The sequence below is a fragment of the Giraffa tippelskirchi genome, chromosome 8 (assembly GCF_054371585.1).
Source record: "Giraffa tippelskirchi isolate mGirTip1 chromosome 8, T2T-mGirTip1v1.2.pri, whole genome shotgun sequence".
Lineage (NCBI taxonomy): Eukaryota > Metazoa > Chordata > Mammalia > Artiodactyla > Giraffidae > Giraffa > Giraffa tippelskirchi.
In genome coordinates this window covers 103,821,175-103,844,604 of record NC_137282.1, presented here as the reverse complement: position 1 = coordinate 103,844,604, position 23,430 = coordinate 103,821,175, and the positions used below count along the sequence as shown (strand labels likewise).

Genomic DNA, 23,430 nt, shown 5'->3' with positions numbered 1-23,430 from the left:
TTGAATTTGGGATCACAGGTGATTTACTTTACTTCTGTTGAGGAATCTATACTCTGGTTTTTCTGCAGTGAATATCTTTTTCTTATATAATAAAAAAATAAAATCTTTATTTGAGGTGGTAATGGTGGTTTAGTTGCTAAGTCATATCTGACTCTTGTGACCCCATGGACTGTGGCCTGCCAGGCTCCTCTGTCCATGGGATTCTCCAGGCAAGAATACTGGAGGGGGTTGCCATTTCCTTCTCCAATTTACTTGAGGCAATCATTGCAATTGTTAGTGTTTTCCTATTCTTATATTACTGAATATTGTATGTACTAAGGAAAAGTGGTGAAGGGGAGAGAGAGAAGAAGAGAAAAAAGGAGGAAGGCAGATAGACATTTATATTGTTTATTATTTTATCATGTGTATTTGTTGTGAAGTTTTATGTTAATGATCTGGAAAGAAGTTTCAATGGAACACAGTAGTGAATAGTTAATGTTCACAAGAATGAAGTCTACTCTCACAGACTTAATTTTTTTCCTCTCCTCTTGGAATGCTAATTTTGTTGTATAAGGAGCAGGTGGCTTTCTTTTTTTATAAGTCTCCCTACTGCCTTGTCAGACACAACTCTCAAAACTTTTTTGGGAGCTAACCAAGCTTTATCTAACTAAACTCAAAATGGCATATGGACTTCATCTACATGGCCATACAAATCCTTTGGCTGACAACTCCTGCTATGTATCTAATTGGTTTTATAAAATCCATGTTTGAAGACAGTTTCTATAGCTAGAAGAGTATGTGATGTTATGGGATGAAGGATGGGAAGAAGCAATGTCATGGCAAAGAGGTTCCTTTAGCTGCTACACTAGAATCTGGTGCCCGTCACTACCACTATCAAATATTGGCAGTATACATCCCAACAAAGGAAGAATGTTAATCGTTTTGAGTGAAAAATTTCTACCACGCATAACACTTTCTTAAATGCTGTGTTAGTGAAATCTGGGAATAATTATCAAACACCATATACGGTGTTTACAATAGAATCATATTTCTTTTCTTTCTTTCCCCTTCCCACTTTTTTTTGCATAAAAGTAGAACGCAGCTGAATGGTACCCAAATGTCTGTTGTATACCATGCCAATACAGCAGCTCGGCCAAAAATGCGAATAGAACAGCTTGCCAAGTAAAAGAAAACATAACAAATTGGTAATGGTTTCTATCTTGACAGAAAATGAAAATGATCCCTCAATGTGTGGTCACTCATGCGGACACATAAAAATGTCTTAGAAGCAATCATTTTACCTCAGATAACAGACCCTGACAGTGTAGTACAGCACTGGCTGACTTTCACTTCTTAGAAAAGTGGCAAGCGTGACCTACAAAACAGTCTGGGAACCATGTAATTTATGCATATCACACATGCATATGCCATGCACTCATAATATTTGCTATAAATCATTTTGAATATAAGACGTCTTTTCCTAGTGGAATATACTTTATGAGAGATGATCTAAATCACCAGGGATTTGATAAAGCTGAACTGGTTTATACTGGTTTATTTATGAACAGAAGTGATGCCATTGCTTATCAGGTTACAAAATTTCAATAGTTTACACTGCCACAGAAAGGCGGTAGATAAGAGCCCCAGATATTTTAATTAGATGTTAGATTAAAAAAATACAAAAGTGTGTAGGTACATAGCGTAGACTTTAACTTTCTGGTTAGGTGACTGTAATTGGAAGCAGAAATGAACCTCTTGAAGACCTATATGGTTCCTTTATCCTAATCCCTCTTCCTTTACCACTTATTTTTGTTTCCTAGATGGAGAACTAGCCAATATCGTTGACCTGTGATTATTTCCCCCCGCCACCCCCAAACTGGTGAAGTTTTCCAGTTTGTTTTAACTTTCTAATGAGGGTGTTAGAATATTGATTGTATTGTGAAATCACATCAAAAATAAGAATGACACTTTCAAAAAACACTAATTGATATCTGATGCTAATTAGGGATTCAGAATGAGAGGATATGGAACCAAGGGACTAGGAAGAACCTTGGGAAGTTTAAATGGTCTTGCCAAGTTGAAAGTAAATTTGAATCCTGTGGGTTATGAGTTTCAAATGAAATTTCTGGGTTTAAATTTGTTGGTGACTTTCCTGTTCAATAAAAAAGGACTTAAATGGCTTATAAAAAGGTTAAAAAAACTTATTGGGCATCAAACTGCTCTTACAAAACACCATCTTGATGAGTTAAGTGTAAATGAATCAGAAACACATGGATCATATTTCCTTAAAAAATGCATATGGATTCAAAAATACGAGGAAGAGGACTTGGCAAAACATTTTTTTTGTGTGGTGGCTGAACCCAAAACATTTGAAAGATATTTTGAGACATTCAAGGAATCCAAAATAAAACTAAACCTGTCCAGTCATAAAAAAAAACAGAAAGTTCTGTGCAATGTGCATTTATCTCTATGGGTCACTCACCACTCACTGAGCCTTCACCTTTGGTGAAGAACTATGGGATAAGCCAGCTTCTGTCTTAAGCAACTTTGAATTTAAGTATAAACAAATACACATAAGCAATAGAAACCTATTAAAAGAGACTTAGGGTTTTACAAACATTGGCATCATAACCCAAATCATACAGAAATTATAGACTGAGAAATACACAAGTGCTTTCAGGATCGTATGGTAGGTAGGATTTATCCCATTCAATTCATCATCACCTGGCCCTTTTGATTAAAGTTAGATATAGTTGCAGAGTCTTACTTGCTTAAATGTTTTCTTACTAAGTGTTTTTCTGTCCTTTTAAATGTGTGTTCCAGTACTCTTTCCTCCACCCTCTAGATTTGTGAGTGTTCAACAAATCTTGCTGACTGGTTTCCTGGAGGATGGGAGTGCTGAACAGTGTTTTGAAATGGGGGAGAGATGCTGTTTGGCAGAGGGGAGTGAGGCTGTGATTCTGGGTTGGGGTAATGGCACACTGTGACAGTTTAGAGGCTCCAGAGAGTGAGTCATGTGTGGGGGTGAACCACTGGCTTGCTTGAGCAACGTGCCTGAGCCAGGGTGTCGTGGGAGATGGAGGCAGTTAGGTGTGGGGAGGCCTAATATACTACATGTGAAGTCAACTGGAGGACAGAGGAGAATGATAAGAGAAAGCACAATTTTTTTTTTTTTGCCAGTATAGGATAAAGTGCTAAGCACAGGACATTAATCCCTTTATTTCTTATCAGTGTCTTTAAAAGCTGAAAAATATCCAAAGATAAAAATGAGTTAACTATGTATGTATTGCTAGGATCCAGGAGATCATAAATTTGAAGAGGAACTTAGTAGGATTATGAAATGGACTAACAAGTTCTAAAGTGTTTGTGGGAAAGTGTAAAAAAATTAATGACTCAGAATCTTTTAAGACTGTTTTCTAGTTGTTAAGTGTGAGTCTTATCTTTTCCATGATATTAGAAAATTATTTAGGGCAAGGATAGTGTCATATATTTCCTGGGGCAAGGATAGTGTCATATATTTCCTGTGTATTTTCTACTGGATAATACAATAGTGGGAATACACAAAGCACTAAATAAATGCTTACTGAACTGAAATGGAGTAAAAGGAGGTTGAGACCATATACGATGAGGATATAATCGAAGGTAAAGTCTGAAAAAAAAAAGGATGCTATAACAGAACTGTTTTAACAGTGTCTCTGCTCTGAGTCCATTTGTTCATAGTTAATATAAAGAAATCAAAGGCCTTACCATCCTTCATCATCTTCTACTTCTGTTTCAGAAATGTCATTTTCAGGAGTTTCAGCAATTGCTTGAGTGAGTTTAGATTTAAACTGGTTCAGCAGCGCAAGAGTCTGAAATAACAATTAGGACTGCTAAACTTCTTGATAAGGATAAATATAATTTCAGAAGAGACACTTACATTTGGTAGAAGATAAAATATCCTCCCATAAAACAGTTTTCTAACTTTGAAGGAAAATAACAAAACCGCCCTCCAATTATAACCATGATTGATATTCACAAACTTTGACATTGCCCTGTTTGCATTTGCACTGACATTTTCCCCCAGGAATATGTGACTATTTACGGTTTGGGGGATATAAACTTGTTTATATAGAAGACATTTAAACTTTAAAATGCATGCTTACTAAGAGCTAAGTTTTTAGGGTACACAAGATAGGGAGGTATTATTAATACTTCACTAAGACATGTGAAATCAAAAACAAAACACCAACAACAAACAGCGCTTTTCATTGAACAAATTTCCAAAAACGTAAAGATGTTGATGTTGGAAAAGGTGAATGAACACGTTAATTGTTGGAAGGTGGGTAAACTGGAGTGACATCTTTGGAAAGTTTTTTATACGTATCAGAAACAATAAATGCTCATTGCCTTTGATTCAATAATTCCAATCCTGGGAATACATGTAGAAAAATAATCTGAAACACCAAAAATGGCTTATGCAAAAGAGGTACACTGCAGCAGTATTCATACAAGTGAAAAAGGGAAATGTTAAATGTCTATTTATAAGAAAATAGATAAATTTGGTAAAGAGCAGTGAATGTGTGATTACACTATTATTAAAACTATATTCATGAAGTACTCTATTGTTAAGTGAAAGAAGTAGAATATAACGATCACGTTGAGTATATTTTTATAAAAAAGGGGCCAGTCCTCTGATTTTTTTTTTTTTTTTTTGACTCCGATGCCCTTTACAGGTAAGAGGAAAAAACAAGTGCCTGAAATTTTAATCATATTGTCTCCAGCTACCATAACAATTTGTTTCAGAATTTGAGCAGAGAAATCAGAAATTAGAAAAAAATTTTTATTCTACAGTTTTAGAAGGTACATAATTGTGAAATGGGATAAAGTATCACCTGTCTAAAAAAAAAAATCAAGTTTCTAATTAAGACAATGGTGCACTGAATTCAGTACTGAAATATAGTTGACCCCTAAACAGCATGGAGGTTAGGGGCACCCATCCTCTGAGCAATTGAAAATCCGCCTTCTCTCTACTTCTGTGGTTATGCAACCATTTGTGGTTAGTCCAGGACTGTAGTATATATTTACTGAAAGAAATTTGAGTAGAAGTGGACCCATGAAGTTCAAAGCTGTGTTGCTCAAGGGCTAACCGTACTTACATCTCATAAGGGAAAATGTGTAATAGTTCAATGTGTGAAAAACAGATATAATAGTCATGGTAACTTGGAGGCTCCAGAATTTATCTAAAATATCATTAAGAACACAGTTTACGAAAAAATTAAGTAGGTGTTGGTGGCCTAGAACCCAGGCTCGCTAAGACAGGTGGTGTCAAAATAACTACAAGAAATGAAGGAAATTATTCTTAAAAAATGATAGGGAAATGTGCCTTATACGTTTTTGTAAGATTTAATGCCTGAATAGACAATAGCTGAAAATATACACATTATCATAGTTGCTGAATGAGATGAGTTTTAAGGAAAAACTATAAATCCCTATAGAATATCCTCATAAGCATTTTAAGGGCTGCTAGTGAGTTAGGGTTTAGATATTTTATTTGTTTTTAAAGTAGTAATTAGAGGATTAAACTCTTCAAACAATGTTAATAAAGAAAATATCTTTTGTTTTAAAACCTTATTCACTAAAAAAAAAAAAAAAAGCCGTTCTGCCTACAAACTTTTATCGTATTTGCTTTATAATAAGGAAAGAAATGATTGTAGAAATGTTAGAAAACAAAGACAAGCAAAATAAAAATATCTACTATCCCACCACTAAGAATTAGTAACCACTGTGGACATATGGTATATATCGTACAGGGCTTCCTAAGTGTTTCTGTGTGTATATATGTATGTGTTTATATATTTATATATTTTATAAACACATATCTCTACATGCATATCTATCTAAAACTTAAAAGCAAACCCCATCAATTTTTAATGGTGGATTTTCACAAATTTGGAAATGTCTTCTCTGGGGACATAAATAAAAATGAAAACAAAGGAGACTTCTTAGTGGAATGATTTTAAAACTTCCTAGAAAATTACTAGACATGGATCTTATTCTTTTGAGGTGAAAGTGGCAAGACAGTCTGCTTTTAGAGCCAATTAATGTGATATTGGCATTTGCTCAAAGGAGGAGAGCTGGGACTACAACAAGCAAAAAATATCCTCACGGCCTTTCTTTTTGTTGTTCAGTCGCCAAGTCATGCATGACTCTTAGTGACCCCATGGACTACAGCATGCCAGACTCCCCTGTTGTCTACTATCTCCTACCTAGAGTTTGCTTCGATTCATGTCCACTGAGTCAGTGATGCTGTCTAACCATCTTATTCCCTGCAGCCCCTCTCCTCCTTTTGCCGTCAGTCTTCCCCAGCATCAGGGTCTTTTCCAATGAGTGGGCTCTTTGCATCAAGTGGTGAAAATACTGGAGCTTCAGCTTCAACATCAGTCCTTTCAGGGTTGATTTTCTTTAGGACTGATTGGTTTGATTTCTTTGCAGTCCAAGGGACTCTTAAGAGTCGTCTCCAGCACCACAATGCAAAAGAATCAATTCTTTGGCGCTCAGCCTTTTCTATTGTCCAGTTCTCACATCCATACATGACAACTGGAAAAACCATACCTTTGACCATACAGACCATTGTTGGCAAAGTGATGTCTCTGTTTTTTAATATGTTGTCTAGATTTGTCCTAGCTTTCCTTCCGAGGAGCAAGCTTTTTTTAATTTCATGGCTGCAGTCACTGTCCACAGTGATTTTGGAGCCCAAGAAAATAAAATTTGTTATTACTTCCACTTTTTCCACTTCTATTTGCCATGAAGTGATGGGAGTGAATGCCATGATCTTCATTTTTTGAATGCTGAGTTTCAACCCAGCTTTTTCACTCTCCTCTTTTACTTTCATCAAGAGGCTCTTTAGTTCCTCTTCACTTTCTGCCATTAGAGTAATATCATTTGCATATCTGAAGTTGTTGATATTTCTCCCAGCAATCTTGATTCTAGCTTGTAATTCATCCAGCATGGCATTTCATATGATGTACTCTGCAAATAAGTTAAATAAGCAAGGTGACAATATACAGTCTTGTTGTACTCCCTTCCCAATTTTGCACCAGTCTGCTCTTCCATTCAAGGTTCTAACTGTTGCTTCTTGACCTGCATATAGGTTTCTCAGGAGACAAGTAAGGTGGTATTCCCAGACAAATAAGTCTGGTATTCCCAACTCTTTAAGAATTGTCCACAGTTTGTTGTGATCCACACAGTCAAAAGATTTAGTTTAGTCAATGAAGCAGAAGTAGATGTTTTTCTGGAACTTGCTTGCTTTCTCCATGATCCAGTGAATGTTGGCAATTTCATCTCTGGTTCCTCTGTCTCTTCGAAACCCAGCTTGTAAACCTGGAAGTTCTTGGTTCACATACTGCTGAAGCCTAGCTTGAAGGATTTTGAGCATTACCTTGCTAGCATGTGAAACGAGTGCAAATGTGCGGTAGCTTGAACATTCTTTGGCATTGTCTTTCTCTGGGATTGGAATGAAAACTGACCTTTACCAGTCCTGTGGCCACTGCCGAGTTCTCCAAATTTTCTGACATATTCAGTGCAGCATCTCACATTCAGCATACCAGTCAATTTCACAACATTATCTTTTAGGATTTGAAATAGTTCAGCTGGAATTCCATCACTTCCACTAGCTATGTTTGTAGTAATGTTTCCTAAGGTCCACTTGACTTCACACTCCAGGATGTCCAGCTCTAGATGAGTGACCATACTGTTGTGGTTCAGCTCAGTTCAGTTCAGTCACTTACTTGTGTCCAACTCTTTGCAACACCATGGACTGCAGCACGCCAGGCTTCCATGTCCATCACCAACTCCCAGAGCTTGCTCTAACTCATGTCCATCCAGTTGGTGATATCATCTAACCATCTCATCCTCTGTCATCTCCATCTCCTCCTGCTTCAATCTTTACCAGCATCAGGGTCTTTTCCAGTGAGTCAGTTCTTCGCATCAGGTGGCCAGAGTATTGGAGCTTCAGCTTCAGCATCAGTCCTTCCAATGAATATTCAGGACTGATTTCCTTTAGGATTGACTGGTTGGATCTCCATGCAGTCCAAGGGACTCTCAAGAGTCTTCTCCAACACCACAGCTCAAAAGCATCAATTCTTCGGCGCTCAGCTTTCTTTATGGTCCAACTCTCACATCCATACACGACTACTAGAAAAACCATAGCTTTGACTAAGACCTTTGTTGGTAAAGTAATCTCTTTGCTTTTTAATATGCTGTCTAGTTTGGTGATGGCTTTTCTTTCAAGGAGCAAGTGTCGTTTAATTTCATGGTAGCAGTTACCATCTGCAGTGATTTTGGAGCCCCAAAAGAGAAAGTCTGTCACTGTTTCCATTGTTTCCCCATCTATTTGCCATGAAGTGATGGGACTGGATGCCATGATTTCGTTTTTTGAATGTTGAGTTTTAAGCCAGTTTTTTCACTCTCCTCTTTCACTTTCATCAAGACACTCTTTAGTTTCTCTTCGCTTTCTGCCGTAAGGGTGGTGGCATCTGCATATCTGAGGTTATTGATATTTCTCCCTGCAATCTTGATTCCATCTTGTGCTTCATCCAGTCCAACATTTCACATGATGTATCCTGCATATAAGTTAAAATAAGCAGTGACAATATACAGCCTTGCTTGATGCACTCCTTTCGCAATGTGGAACCAGTCCATTGTTCCATGTCCGGTTCTATCTGTTGCTTCTTGACCTGCCTACAGATTTCTCAGGAAGCAGGTAAGGTGGTCTGAGAGTATTCTCCACTCTTTAAGAATTTTCCACAGTTTGTTGTGATCCACACAGTCAAAGGCTTTAGAGTAGTCAATGAAGCAGAAGTAGATGTTGTTTTGGGATTCTCTTGCTTTTTCTGTGATCCAACGGATGTTGGCAATTTCATTTCTGGTTCCTCTGCCTTTTCTAAATCCAGCTTGAGCATCTGGAAGGTCTTGGTTCACATACTGTTGAAGCCTGTCTTGGAGAATTTTGAGCATTACTTCACTAGCATGTGAGATGAGTGCAGTTGTGTGGTAGTTTGAGCATTCTTTGGCATTGCCTTTCTTTGGGATTGGAATGAAAACTGATCTTTTCTAGTCCTGTGGCCACTGCTCAGTTTTCCAAATTTGCTGGCATATTGAGTGCAGCATTTTCACAGCACCATCTTTTAGCATTTGAAATAGCTCAGCTGGGATTCTATCACCTCCACTAGCTTTGTTTGTAGTGATGCTTCCTAAGGCCCAGTTGACTTCACATTCCAAGATGTCTGGCTATAGGTGAGTGACCACACCATCATGATTATCTGGATCACGAAGATCTTTTTTGTATAGTTCTTCTGTGTATTCTTGCCATCTCTTCTTAATATCTTCTGCTTCTCTTAGGTCCATACCATTTCTGTCCTTTATTGTGCCTACCTTTTCATGAAATGTTCCGTTGGTAGCTCTAATTTTTTTGAAGAGATCTCTAGTCTTTCCCATTCTATTGTTTTCCTCTATTTCTTTGCATTGATCACTAGGAAGGTTTTCTTATCTTTCCTTGCTATTCTTTGGAACTCTGCGTTCAGATGGATATAGCTTTCCTTTTCTCCTTTGCCTTTAGCTTCTCTTCTTTTCTCAGCTATTTGTAAGGCCTCCTCAGACAACCGTTTTGCCTTTTTGCATTTTCTTCTTGGGGATGGTCTTGATCACCGCCTCTTGTACAATGTTACAAACCTCTGTCCACAGTTCTTCAGGCACTCTATCAGATCTAATCCCTTGAATCTATTTGTCACTTCCACTGTATAATTTTAAGGGATTTAATTTAGGTCATACCTGAATGGTCTAATGGTTTTCCCTATTTTCTTCAATTTAAGTCTGAATTTTGCAATAAGGTGTTCATGATCTGAGCCACAGTCAGCTCCTGGTCTTGTTTTTGCTGACTATATAGAGCTTCTCCATCTTTGGCTGCAAAGAATATAATCAATCTGATTTTGGTATTGACCATCTGGTTATGCCCATGAGCTTCCCTGGTTGCTCAGACAGTAAAGTGTCTGCCTACAATGCGGGAGACCCGGGTTCAATCCCTGGGTTGGGAAGAGCTCCTAGAGAAGCAAATGGCAACCCACTCCAGTATTCTTGCCTGGAAAATCTCATGGACGGAGGAACCTGGTAGGCTACAGTCCATGGGGTCACAAAGAGTACGAAATGACTGAGCAAATTCACTTATGCCCACGTGTAGAATCAGCTCTTGTGCTGTTGTGGTTATCTGGTCATTAAGACATCTTTTTTTGTGGTTATCTGGGTAAGACATACAGTGTTCTCCTGTGTATCTGTGCCCCCTTTTCTTAATCTCTTTTGCCTCTGTTAGGTCCTTGCCATTTCTGTCCTTTATTCGGCCCATCTTTACATGAAATGTTCCCTTGATGACTCTAATTTTCTTGAAGAGATCTCTAGTCTTTTCCATTCTATTGTCTTTCTCTATTTCTTTGCATTGTTCATTTAAGAAGGCCTTCTCTCTCTTTGCCATTCTCTGGAACTCTGCATTCGGTTGGCCTTTCTAAACATTTCCTATTTTCAAGATTGGACTTTCTCTAGTTACATTTGAAAGGCAAGACAGATACTAGCCAAAAAAGCAGACACTTGTGGAAGGAAATGGAAGAAAATAGGATCTGCATGGAGGTATTTCTGTTTGGCATCCAGAGGAATCCGTCTTCTGGCTCTTGCAGGAGGAAAGCACTAACCACTAACCACATTAACCACATTCTCTTCAGCACAGAGTGAGCCTTCCAGCTGTGTTGATGAAGAAGCTATGTTGATGGAGCCTCCCCTGGTAGACTTTTTGCACACATGTGTATACAGGGGTCTCTCAAATGGCCTTTGCTCCTCCAGTCCTGCCCCGGGTCCTCTACTCTCCATACAGCAAACAGGCTGGAGGGATCTTCCCATACTGCAAATGAGTTCTAGTACCTTCTTTCTTTGATGGCTCCCCACTGCTTTTAGGGTAAATCTCAACTCCTTCATATGGAGAAGGAAATGGCAACCCATTCTAGTAACTCTTGCCTGGAAACTCCCATGGACGGAGGAGCCTGGTGGGCTGCTGTCCATGGGGTTGCTGAGCAACTTCACTTTCACTTTTTACTTTCGTGCACTGGAGAAGGAAATGGCAACCCACTCCAGTGTTCTTGCCTGGAGAATCCCAGGGATGGGGGAGCCTAGTGGGATGCCATCTATGGGGTCGCACAGAGTCAGACACGACTGAAGTGACTTAGCAGCAGCAGCAACTCCTTCATATGGCTCAAAAATATCTTGTGTGAACTAGCTCCTGCTTACCTCTCCAGCCTCATCTCTTTCTTTCTCTTAGTTTAAGTTCCAGTCATACTTAACATCTTTTAGCTCTTCGCAAAGAGGTTAAAGACTTCTCATATACTATTCTTGTCTAGCCATGTATGTCCTCATTAACCCTCAAAGCTCATCTGACAAATCATTTTCTCAGGGAAGCCTTTCCGGATTCTTATGCCGTATTAGGTCCTACTGTAATACATTTACATAATTTCTTGTATCTAACCTGACATAATGCTCATTCCCTTTTATTGGTATTACTTGTTTAACTGCCTTTTTTTTCTGATAGCTTAGAGAAGATAGGGATGTTTCTGCCTTGTTTACCACCAATTACAGTGATTAGGACATGGTAAATTTTTAATAATTATTTACTAGGAGGAAGAAAGAGAAATGCAAGAATAACAGTGATCCTTAACATCTTTTGGTAAAACATTCAGAGGACTTTGTGACTCCATGAAAACAAGTTAATAAAGCACTTTTCTTAATTTCATTTGATGTGCCATTTCTTTTGAAAATTGCACATAAGTTAGTTCTCTGTAATTATAATTTCCTATACCTGAATTCTCGTTGAATTTTCCCTATGATTATTTTCACGCTAGGCACTGATGCATGATCTTCCTTACCAGTAATTAGGTGTCATTTATAATACAGTTCCTGATTAGATTAATTTATTCAAACAGGCTTGGGCTTTTTAATTTACTTTTATTTTGCCTGTTTTATTTATATGCCTAAAATGATATGTTCTCATATATATATATATATATATATATATATATATATATATATGGCAGCACCAAATGTAAGTTATTTTGGTCTGCCCCCTACCTTTTCAACATAAAAGGGCTGCTCAAGGGATCCATCTCATCAAGTGCCAAGTGCTGCATGGTGTTGACCCCCAAATTGTTGAGCTAACTTCCTATCTTTTTTTTCTTGATTTCTGACAATCTTCTTATATTACTAGCTAAAGATTCAGGAATTACTTTCAGTAAAGAGAGTTTTGCAATATTGTTTTTGGTAGAAGTTAACTAGCAGACTAAGTGCCTTATTTATAGGCAGTGTACTATTTCAAGCGAAGTCGGCTAGGCGGCAGGTGAGATGCTGATCCCTTCATCATTTATAATTACAGTCTCACAATATTCACTTAGCAAAGATTCTATCTGAGTATCTCGTAATATGTGGTTTTACTAGGTTCCTGCGTTTAATTAGGGAGGACTTCCCTGGAGGCTCAGACGGAAAAGAATCTGCTGGCAATGAGGGAGACCTGGGTCAATTCCTGCGTCAGGAAGATCCCCTGGGATACCTAAGGTCTATACCAGGTCCCCATGATTTAGGCTTCCCAGGTGGTGCTAGTGGTAAAGAATCCACCTGCCAATCTGGAGATGTAAAGAGGCCTGAGATCATTCCCTGGATAAGGAAGATCCCCCGGAGGAGGGCATGGCAACCCACTACAGTATTCCTGCCTAGAGAATCCCTTGGACAGAGGAGTCTGGCAGGCTACAGTGCATAGGGTCGCAAAGAGCCAGACATGACTGAAGCGACTCAGCACGCATGCACAAAGTTAAAATTTGCAAGTCTTAGGCTTCATACCTTCCTATCTGGAAAGAACTCAATCATCTGGATCTTTGCTTAAATGGCCAAGGTCCTGGTCACCTCACTGTATGCTAATATATCCTTTTTCATTTTTAAGATGTAATGTTTTCCCTCTTGTATAATCAAAATAGGTTCCATTAACAAGTCCTGCATACAATTAAAAGGCAATGAATTGCATATGGATTTTGGTTTGTAAAGTTACCTGGTCTTCTCGGGAAGTTCCTGTCTTTGCCTGCTGCTTCCTCAAAGCTTCATACTTTTGCTTTTCTCGTCTGTATTCTGCAACAGCACCATCTGGAGCAGCCTCTTCCTCTGAGGAATAATAGACTAGTTTTAGAATAAACAGTAAAAAGGCTGTATGGATTCATACTGAAGTCTATGAATGTCTATCGTTGAAGAGGAGATCAGAAGCTGGGACTGGTTTTCCTCCATTTAAAAAAAGAAAACTCAACAAACAAACCAATAAACTCTACAAGCTCCACAAAGATTTCCTAGATTAGAAAGTGACTCATGTTAATTAAACAACCAATTTTAATGTCTTTATTTTATACTGTACTATTATAGTTGTTCTTACTTGTAATTATTTGACTATAAGATCACCTATCTCACCTTTAAAATAAGATATTCCTAAAATTCAGCAATACCATTTCATATTATTCCTTTGCCTTACAAGATATAATCCTTCAATACTGGTTGATTTTCCAATTACTTGCCACTTCTGCTCCCCAGTTAAAACAATAGCAAAACAACAACAAACAATTTCAATTTAATAGCATCATAAAATATAAATATATCTAACAAAAAATCAGGATAGTTCCCCAGAAGCAGATAAAAGTAATTTTTACTAAATTAGAAATGAGAAAAAAAACACTATGGATTTGATCCTGCAATAAATTCCATACAAAGATTAGTTAACATCTGGGTTCACAGAATACAGTGTTGCCTCAAAAAAAGTACCAATATTTTACAATACTTACATTTATATATATTAATTAAAATTTGTGACTTAAGAAAAAACCTATATCTCCTCATCTTTGGCTGACAAACCAAGATGAGCCAGTTGTAATCAAGAATATCACAAACTGTTCTACTCAAGCCTTGGTTTGTTGCTTGCCTCTTTGTTACCTAGTTTGAGAAGCATAATTAATGTGTTCAGTTCAGGTCAGTCACTCAATCAAGTCCAACTCTTTGCGACTCCATGAATTGCAGCATGCCAGGCCTCCCTGTCCATCACCAACTCCCGAAGTTTACCCAAACTCATGTCCATTGAGTCAGTGATGCCATCCAGGCATCTCATCCTCTGTTGTCCCCTTCTCCTCCTGCCCCCAATCCTTCCCAGCATCAGGGTCTTTTCCAATGAGTCAACTCTTTGCATGAGGTGGCCAAAGTATTGGAGTTTCAGCTTCAACATCAGTCCTTCCAATGAACACCTAGGATTGATCTCCTTTAGGATGAATTGATTGGATCTCCTTGCAGTCCAAGGGACTCTCAAGAGTCTTCTCCAACACCACAGTTCAAAAGTATCAATTCTGCAGCGCTCAGCTTTCTTCACAGTCCAACTCTCACATCCATACATGACTACTGGAAAAAACATAGCCTTGACTAGACGGACCTTTGTTGGCAAAGTAATGTCTCTGCTTTTAAATATGCTATCTAGGTTGGCCATAACCTTCCTTCCAAGGAGTAAGTGTCTTTTAATTTCATGGCTGCAATCGCCATCAGCAGTGATTTTGGAGCCCAAAAAAATAAAGTCTGACACTGTTTCCCCATCTATTTCCCATGAAGTGATGGGACCAGATGCCATGATCTTAGTTTTCTGAACGTTGAGCTTTAAGCCAACTTTTTCACTCTCCTCTTTCACTTTCATCAAGAGGCTCTTTAGTTCTTCACTTTCTGCCATAAGGGTGGTATCATCTGCATATCTGAGGTTATTGATATTTCTCCCGGCAATCTTGATTCCAGCTTGTGCTTCTTCCAGGCCCGCGTCTCATGATGTACTGTGCATAGAAGTTAAATAAGCAGGGTGACAATATACAGCCTTGACATACTCCTTTTCCTATTTGGAACCAGTCTGTTGTTCCATGTCCAGTTCTAACTGTTGCTTCCTGACCTACATACAGGTTTCTCAAGAGACAGGTCAGATGGTCTGGTATTCCCATCTCTTTTTTTTTTTTTTTAAATAAATTTATTTATTTTAGTTGGGGGCTAATTACTTTACAATATTGTAATAGTTTTTGCCATACATTGACATGAATCAGCCATGGGTTTACATGTGTTCCCCTTCCTGGACCCCCCACCCACCTCCCTCCCCATCCCATCCTTCTGGGTCATCCCATTGCCCCGGCCCTGAGCCCTTGTCTCATGCATCGAACATGGAATGGTGTTCTGTTTCACATACGATAATATACATGTTTCAATGCTATTCTCCCAGAACGTCCCACCCTCACCTTCTCCCTCAGAGTCCATAAAATTGTTCCATGCGTCTGTGTCTCTTATTCTGACTCGCATATAGGGTTATCGTTACCATCTTTCAAATTCCATATATATGCATTAGTATACTGTATTGTTGTTTTTCTTTCTGGCTTACTTCACTCTGTATAATGGGCTCCAGTTTCATCCATCTCAGTAGAACCGATTCAAATGTATTTTTTTTAATGGCTGAGTAATATTCCATTGTGTATATGTACCACAGCTTCCTTATCCACTCGTCTGCTGATGGACATCTTGGTTGCTTCCATGTCCTGGCTATTGTAAACAGTGCTGTGATGAACATTGGGGTACACGTGTCTCTTTCAATTCTGGTTTCCTCGGTGTATATGCCCAGCAGTGGGATTGCTGGGTCATATGGCAGTTCTATTCCCAGTTTTTTAAGGAATCTCCACACTGTTCTCCATAGTGGCTGTACTAGTTTGCATTCCCACCAACAGTGTAAGAGGGTTCCCTTTTCTCCACACCCTCTCCAGCATTTATTGCTTGTAGACTTTTGGATAGCAGCCATTCTGACTGGTGTGAAATGATACCTCATTGAGGTTTTGATTTGCATTTCTCTAATAATGAGTGATGTTGAGCATCTTTTCATGTGTTTGTTAGCCTCCCATCTCTTTCAGAATTTTCCACAGTTTATTGTGACCCACACAGTCAGAGGCTTTGGCATAGTCAATAAAGCAGAAATAGATGTTTCTCTGGAACTCTCTTGCTTTTTCGATGATCCAGCAGATGTTGGCAATTTGATCTCTGGTTCCTCTGCCTTTTCTAAAACCAGCTTGAACATCTGGAAGTTCACGGTTGACGTATTGCTGAAGCCTGGCTTGGAGAATTTTGAGCATTACTTTACTAGCATGTGAGATGAGTGCAATTGTGTGGTAGTTTGAGCATTCTTTGGCATTGCCTTTCTTTGGGATTGGAACGAAAATGGACCTTTTCCAGTCCTGTGGCCACTGCTGAGTTTTCCAAATTTGCTAGCATATCGAGTGCAGCACTTTCACAGCATCATCTTTCAGGATTTGAAATAGCTCAACTGGAATTCTATCACCTCCACTAGCTTTGTTTGTAGTGATGCTTTCTAAGGCCCACTTGGCTTCACATTCCAGGATGTCTGGCTCTAGGTGAGTGATCACACCATCATGATTATCTGGGTCGGGAAGATCTTTTTTGTACAGTTCTTCTGTGTATTCTTGCCACCTCTTCTTAATATCTTCTGCTTCTGTTAGGTCCATACCATTTCTGTCCTTTATCGAGCCTATCTTTGCATGAAATGTTCCTTTGGTATCTCTAATTTTCTTGAAGAGATCTCTAGTCTTTCCCAATCTGTTGTTTTCCTCTATTTCTTTGCATTGATCGCTGAGGAAGGCTTTCTTATCTCTCCTTGCTATTCTTTGGAACTCTGCTTTCAGATGGGAATATCTTTCCTTTTCTCTTTTGCTTTTTGCTTCTCTTCTCTTCCCAGCTATCTGTAAGGCCTCCTCAGACAGCCATTTTGCTTCTTTGCATTTCTTTTCCATGGGGATTGTCTTGATCCCTGTCTCCTGTACAATGTCACGAACCTCTGTCCATAGTTCATCAGGCACTCTGTCTATCAGATCTAGTCCCTTAAATCTATTTGTCACTTCGACTGTATACTCATAAGGGATTTGATCTAGGTCATACCTGAATGACTAGTGGTTTTCCCTACTTTCTTCAATTTAAGTCTGAATTTGGCAATAAGCAGTTCATGATCTGAGCCACAGTCTGCTCCCGGTCTTGTTTTTGCTGACTTTATAGAGCTTCTCCATCTTTGGCTGCAAAGAATATAATCAATCTGATTTTGGTGTTGACCATCTGGTGATGTCCACGTGTAGAGTCTTCTCTTGTGTTGTTGGGAGAGGGTGTTTGCTATGACCAGTGTGTTCTCTTGGCAAAACTCTATTAGCCTTTGCCCTGCTTCATTCTGTACTCCAAGGCCAAATTTGCCTGTTATGCCAGGTGTTTCCTGACTTCCTACTTTTGCATTCCAGTCCCCTATAATGAAAAGGACATCTTTTTTGGGTGTTAGTTCTAGAAGGTCTTGTAGGTCTTCATAGAGCCGTTCAACTTCAGCTTCTTCGGCGTTACTGGTCGGGGCATAGACTTGGATTACTGTGATATTGAATGGTTTGCCTTGGAAACGAACAGAGGTCATTCTATCATTTTTGAGATTGCATCCAAGTATTGCATTAAGGACTCTTTTGTTGACCATGATGGCCATTTTGTTCAAGCGATTATCTAGTTAAAAAAAATGTGTAAACTAAGAAACAAGGAGTCCTCTTCTGGTTACCTAATATGATTTTGATGTCAAAGGGTACAAAGATTCAATTATGTGGGATAGGCAGGTTCTGGATATTTAAGGTACAGCATGGTAAATACAGTTAATAATACTGTATTGTATACCTAAAATTTGCTAAGAAAGTTGATCACCACACATATGCAAACAAAGTGCAACGCTGTGAGGTGATGGATATATGTTAATTAGCTAGATTGTAGTTATCTAGTTTTCGGTAATTATGGTTTCTCTAGTTCTTGGTCGTCTGAGATTTTTAACTGTCTGTTTTTTCAGATGTGTTTCTTCTCCTCCTTTTTAAATTTCTAGCCAAAATGAAGAAACAACTTTAGAAAAGCTGTGAGATCAGCTGGTCTTTCATTATATGTATCTGTGACACCAGGATTAAGCCTGCTAAGGTTCCATTAGGACTGCATAGAAACTTAACTCAAACACTTCAACATGGTACACATAGCCAAACGCAATGATTATCTGTTACACAAACCCAACTGTGTGAAAAAATATGGTCAACTCTTGTATTTCCTAATGGGACATATTATATCAGTATAAAGCACTTCTGTTTATAGTGTGATCAAATGTTTACAGCACATTCATTTTTCATGTTTTTATTCCTCAGTACTATACTCTGAGTAATTTCCTTAGCTCTACTTTAGTTCACTAATTCTCTGTTTAGTTGTATCTAATCAGTTTTAAGACATAAACTGAGTTGTTGATTTTAATAATATTTTAAAATTCTAGATATTCTATTTCTTTCTCAAATTCACCCATTTTTTTTGATAGCCTAAGTCTTTTATTATGATTTTTATATATTTAAAAACTTCTTTATCTTAAACACACTTGTTATGTTTTATCTTTTGGATTATTCTTGGAGTTGCTTTTGTTATGGCTTTTGACTCCCCACAGTGGTTAATTCTCCATGTATTTTCTAATTTTTGATTTTGAGTGTTCCTACAGCTAGAACTCTACGCTATAGGACTCCCTGGCACCCAGGATTGTGTCAGCATTCCTACAGAGAGCTTCTGCATTTGTTTCTACCAGGAACTTAAGGGGTTCCATTAGTGCACAGCCATTTTCCCCCAACTTAATTTCCTGGCTTAGGATTTCTGTACCACATAGGTAGTGTACATTCAGACTTTATAGCTGTGCCTGGTAGAGGTTTAGAGTTTTGATTTTTTATGATAGACTTTTTTTTCCCTTCCATATATAGTTTTGAAAAATGATGAGCTTCTTTGTGGACTTCCTGACCAAGAGGACAGTTTTTCTAGTTCCTTCCTCTCTTGATCCAAGACTGTATCTCTAAGTGTGATATTAAAACCAGAGCTTCTAGCTATCAGAGCCTACATCTGGTTTCAATATCCCTCTGGGCAACTACTGTGTCAATCTGAGCATTTAATGCTCTAGTTATGCCTTCCCTTTGTTTCTAGTACCGAGGGATTTTCTTTTCTTTCTTACCCCTCTCTCTCACTTCCACTTTCCCTAACTCCCGCCAACCCCCTCTCTGTCTCTTTCAAGCTTAGCTAAATATTTATTTTTTAATTGGAGGATAACTGCTTTACAATGTTGCTTTGGTTTCTGCCTTACAATGTGAATCAGCCTTCCTTCTTGAGCCTCCCTTTCACCCCTCCTCCATTCCACTCTCTATATCATCACAGAACACTGGGCTGGCCTCCCTGTGTTATACAGCAGCTTCCCCCCAGCTATCTATTTTACACATGGTAGTGCATATATGTAGATGCTACTCTCTCACTGTCTCCTTCCCATGTTGTGTCCACAAATCCATTCTCTGTATTTGTGTCTCTTCCTGCCCTGTAAATGGGTTCATCAGTACCATTTTTCTAGATTCAATATATATTTAGCTAAGATTTAAATTGGGCTGGATCATATTTCATCTAGCATTTCTATATATTTGGAGAAAGATGTTCTGTTTTAACTCAGTCCATGTAGCCAAAAGAAAAAGTAGCACATTCATGGTTCTCTGGTGGCTCAGATGGTAAAGAATCTGCCTGCAATGTGGGAGACCTGGGTTCAATCCCTCAGTTGGGAAGATCCCCTGGAGAAGGGAATGGCTATCCACTCCAGTATTATGGCCTGGAGCATTGCACAGACAGAAGAGCCTCACAGGCTCCAGTCCATGGGGTTGCAAAGAGTCAAATATGACTGAGCAACTTTCACTGTCACTTTGAGTACCGCTGAATAAGCAAAAATTGAGTAAGTGACGGGATGATGTTAGTGACATACAATTATCTAATAAAATAGAAAACTGAAGTCGCTCAGTCATATCCGACTCTTTGTGACCCCATGGACTATAGCCTGCCAGGTTCTTGTGTCCATGGGATTTTCCAGGCAAGAATACTGGAGTGGCTTGCCATTTCCTTCTCCAGGGAATCTTCCCAACCCAGGGATCGAACCCAGGTCTCTCACACTGCAGGCAGACTCTTTACCGTCTGAGCCACCTGGGAACCTAATAAAATAGAAAAGGGGCTTGAAAAAAAATCAGTTTCCTTAAGTACAGAGTGCTCCACATCTAATACCTTTCTTAAAAATCTTAATATGTGCTGGATAATTTATAAATAAAAATGCAATATGACAACTATTTGTCATTAACTGAAATCTCAACAAAATGTATGCTAAATAACTAGGAATGAAGAATGGGGGAAAAAAGAACATTTACTAAATACGTACTATATGTTAGGTACCATGCTAAGATTCTTTGACTCTCCATGAAGAAAGCATCTATGAACTGATTTTACAAATTAGGAAACAGGGTTAAGACCACAATTAGAATATACTAAAGCTGTAACTTGAACCCAAGTCTCTCAGATACTAAAATCCCATGCTGTGCCTTACTGTCTTCAATTAAAAGTATAGTTCAGAAAACAAAATTTAATGTGTTCCCACTGTATGCCTGACACTATAAACAATACCTAAAGTAAACATGATATAGGCTTTTCATTCTAGAAAGTAATGTAATGGGTAAAGTAAACATAATATATGTAAAAATAGTTAAGAAATCAAGCCACTGATTGTAAGTATTATGTTGCTGATTCTTGGATAGAATATTAGCCACCAAGAGAGGGTTTAAAGCTTACCTATGCTATTGTTGTTGTGTTAGTTGCTCAGTCGTGTCCAACTCTTTGCGACCCCATGGACTGTAGCCCGCCAGGCTCCTGTGTCCATGGGATTTCCCAGGCAAGAATACTGGAGTGGGTTGCCATTTCCTTCTCCAGGGGATCTTCCCAACCCAGAGGTTGAACCTGGGTCTCCTGCATTGCAGGCACATTCTTTATTGCCTGAGCCACCAGGGAAGCCATTACCTGTGCTATAGTGTTAAGAGTGAAAAAAAAAGTGTGAAAGTGAAGTCGTTCAGTTGTGCCTGACTCTTTGCGATTCCATGGGCTATAGCCTGCCAGGCTCCTCCGTCCATAGGATTTTCCAGGCAAGAATACTGGAGTGGTTTGCCATTTCCTTCTCCAGGGAAACCTGCATAGTATTAGAATAACAAAATTTAAATATATTAGTGATCTCCAAGATAATATTAGAAAATATATTTAAAAGGGTTTGGTGACAAGAATGTCCAACATCACTGTAACCATCAGTTTACTATTAGAGCATCAGTTTACTAGAGTGCCAGAACTTAGCTAGTGTACCATGTGGATTAGAAGCAGAACTTGGGCTAAAACTTATGTTCTGACTCTGAGTTTTGGTGACATTAATACTGCACTTTCCCCCCGTGTGTTATAAAAAATGTCTCTAACTCTTCCCTAAGAACTAGTCAGAAACATAATCTTTGTTCCACTTGACTCTCTTCATTACAAAACTATTTTGTTCTGAGCAGAAAGGGGTGATGACTACTCAATAATTGGTTACTTAGCTAATGAACCAATGGTATCCATCTACAAATCTCACTTCATAGATAAAAGGGCTTATATTTTCTACTGTCTCAGTACTAGAGCTCAAGCAGCTGAAAGCTTCAAGTAGGTGCATATTCATTCATTAAAAAAAAAAGTTAATTCAGTGATTATTATGTGTCAGAAACTGTTAATAAAGCTACTTATGATTTAAAATAGCCTTCCCTGATGGCTCAGTGGGTAATGAGCCATCCTGCAGTGCCTGCAATGCAGGAGACACAGTAGATGCAAGTTCGATTCCTGAATCAGGAAGATCCCTTGGAGAAGGAAATGGAAACCCACTCCAGCATACTTGCCTGGAAAACTCCATGGACAGAGGAGCCTAGTGGGCTGCAAAGAGTTGAACATGACGAAGCGACTAAGCATGCACATGATTTTTAAATAGATCTAGACCTACTATTTCAAGGAAATTTTTGAAAAATTCCCATAATAAAAACTTTTATATAAATAAAGGTGATATGTTAGTGATAATAGTAAACAACATCTGAAAAGAAAAGGGACAGACTTTAATAAATATGAATATGGAAAAATACCAAAGTTACTAACATCTAATTGCATCTCATCATACTGGAAGCTACAAAGTATGTTTTATTCAAATTTTATATATACCTTAAATTAATTGTAGGAAAAGCACCATACTTGAAAGTAGCTAACATGATGCAAAAAAAGGAAAATAATAAATAATATGATAGCTAACATTTCAAGTACTCACTAAGTGCCAGATACTGGTACCTTGAATTACTTGTTTAATTCTCATAAACAATGTATTATTAACCCATTTTGCTGATAAGGTAACTAGGGCAGTGAGAGGTTAAATAACTTATCTTGGGGATTATAAACATGGGAATAAAAACTACACAGTCCAGCTCTAAAGTATAATCTCTTAACCAGCACGGTTATTTTCTCTTCATGTCTCAAACAAAAGAAAACTTAGAAGAAGATATTCCAATTTGACATAAAAAGGCATCATGTCACCATACTGGAAGTGTCCTGATGCAACATAAAGTCCTACCAAAAAAGGCCCTGAATTCCTCCCAGACCATAATAAATAGGAACTGTGATATGCCAAACAGTGGGTTAATGAAAATAATTTCCATCTAGAAAGAGTCCTTTATGGCTTTTCTTGATTCTCCTTAATTAATCATATATTTCCCTCATTTGAATTTTTAAACACTTTGTAGCTCCACACTTAACTATATTATAACTCTCTCTTTGTACTGCCCCTTCAGCTATAAACTCAAATGGCAGGGACAGTGCCCTATTTGTGGGCTAGTATATTCCTTGCATATAGTATGTATTCAATAAACAGAAGCTGCATGGACAAATAAACAGTGTGCTCATTTTCAGATCTTAAATTACAACAGTGTCCATGGTTGCCTTGTAGCTTTTGCTGGATGGAATGGTTCCTTGAGGGTCTTGTAGGGGCACTGGGCCCCTAGTGTACAAACATTTTTTCAATAGATAGCTGCCTAATTAAGTTGAGTTGTAAGGAATTAGATAATTTCTGATCCTTATTAAACAGAGGTGAGAGGAGTAGAAGTCAACCTGAAGGCATTTATCCCTGATGAAGCCCTTGAGCATTGAGCTTTCTGGGTAGAATCTCTGTAAGAGCTATAGCCAATCATTGAAGCTTTACACCATCTCCTTGAGGAGCTGCTGCTGCTGCTGCTGCTGCTGCTAAGTCGCTTCAGTTGCGTCCGACTCTGTGCGACCCCATGGACTGTAGCCTACCAGGCTCCTCTGTCCATGGGATTTTTCAGGCAAGAGTACTGGAGTGGGGTGCCATTGCCTTCTCCGCTTGAGGAGCTACTGGGGGTAAACCGCATATCTTCCACCTCAGTC

At 38.6% G+C, this 23,430-nt stretch overlaps 1 protein-coding gene and 2 long non-coding RNA genes across 4 annotated transcripts in view; all 3 read right to left on the bottom strand.

Moving 5' to 3' along the window:
* LOC145516758 (uncharacterized) overlaps positions 1-1,112 on the bottom strand; it is a 28,697-nt gene extending 27,585 nt beyond the window's left edge. The window contains exon 1 of the long non-coding RNA XR_014061742.1: positions 220-1,112. This is a non-coding gene — a long non-coding RNA (uncharacterized LOC145516758). The remainder of the gene's footprint in view (positions 1-219) is intronic.
* CWC27 (CWC27 spliceosome associated cyclophilin) overlaps positions 1-23,430 on the bottom strand; it is a 256,601-nt gene that overhangs the window by 35,557 nt on the left and 197,614 nt on the right. For both annotated transcript variants that reach the window (XM_081518289.1, XM_081518290.1), the window contains 2 exons: positions 13,088-13,197; positions 3,727-3,830 (listed from right to left, as the gene is read on the bottom strand). In XM_081518289.1, the coding sequence (XP_081374415.1) occupies positions 3,727-3,830; positions 13,088-13,197 (214 nt within the window). The remainder of the gene's footprint in view (positions 1-3,726; positions 3,831-13,087; positions 13,198-23,430) is intronic.
* On the bottom strand, positions 16,795-21,729 carry LOC145516759 (uncharacterized). The gene is made up of 2 exons (XR_014061743.1): positions 21,477-21,729; positions 16,795-19,134 (listed from the first exon to the last, which is right to left on the bottom strand). It is a non-coding gene; the product is annotated as an uncharacterized LOC145516759 (long non-coding RNA).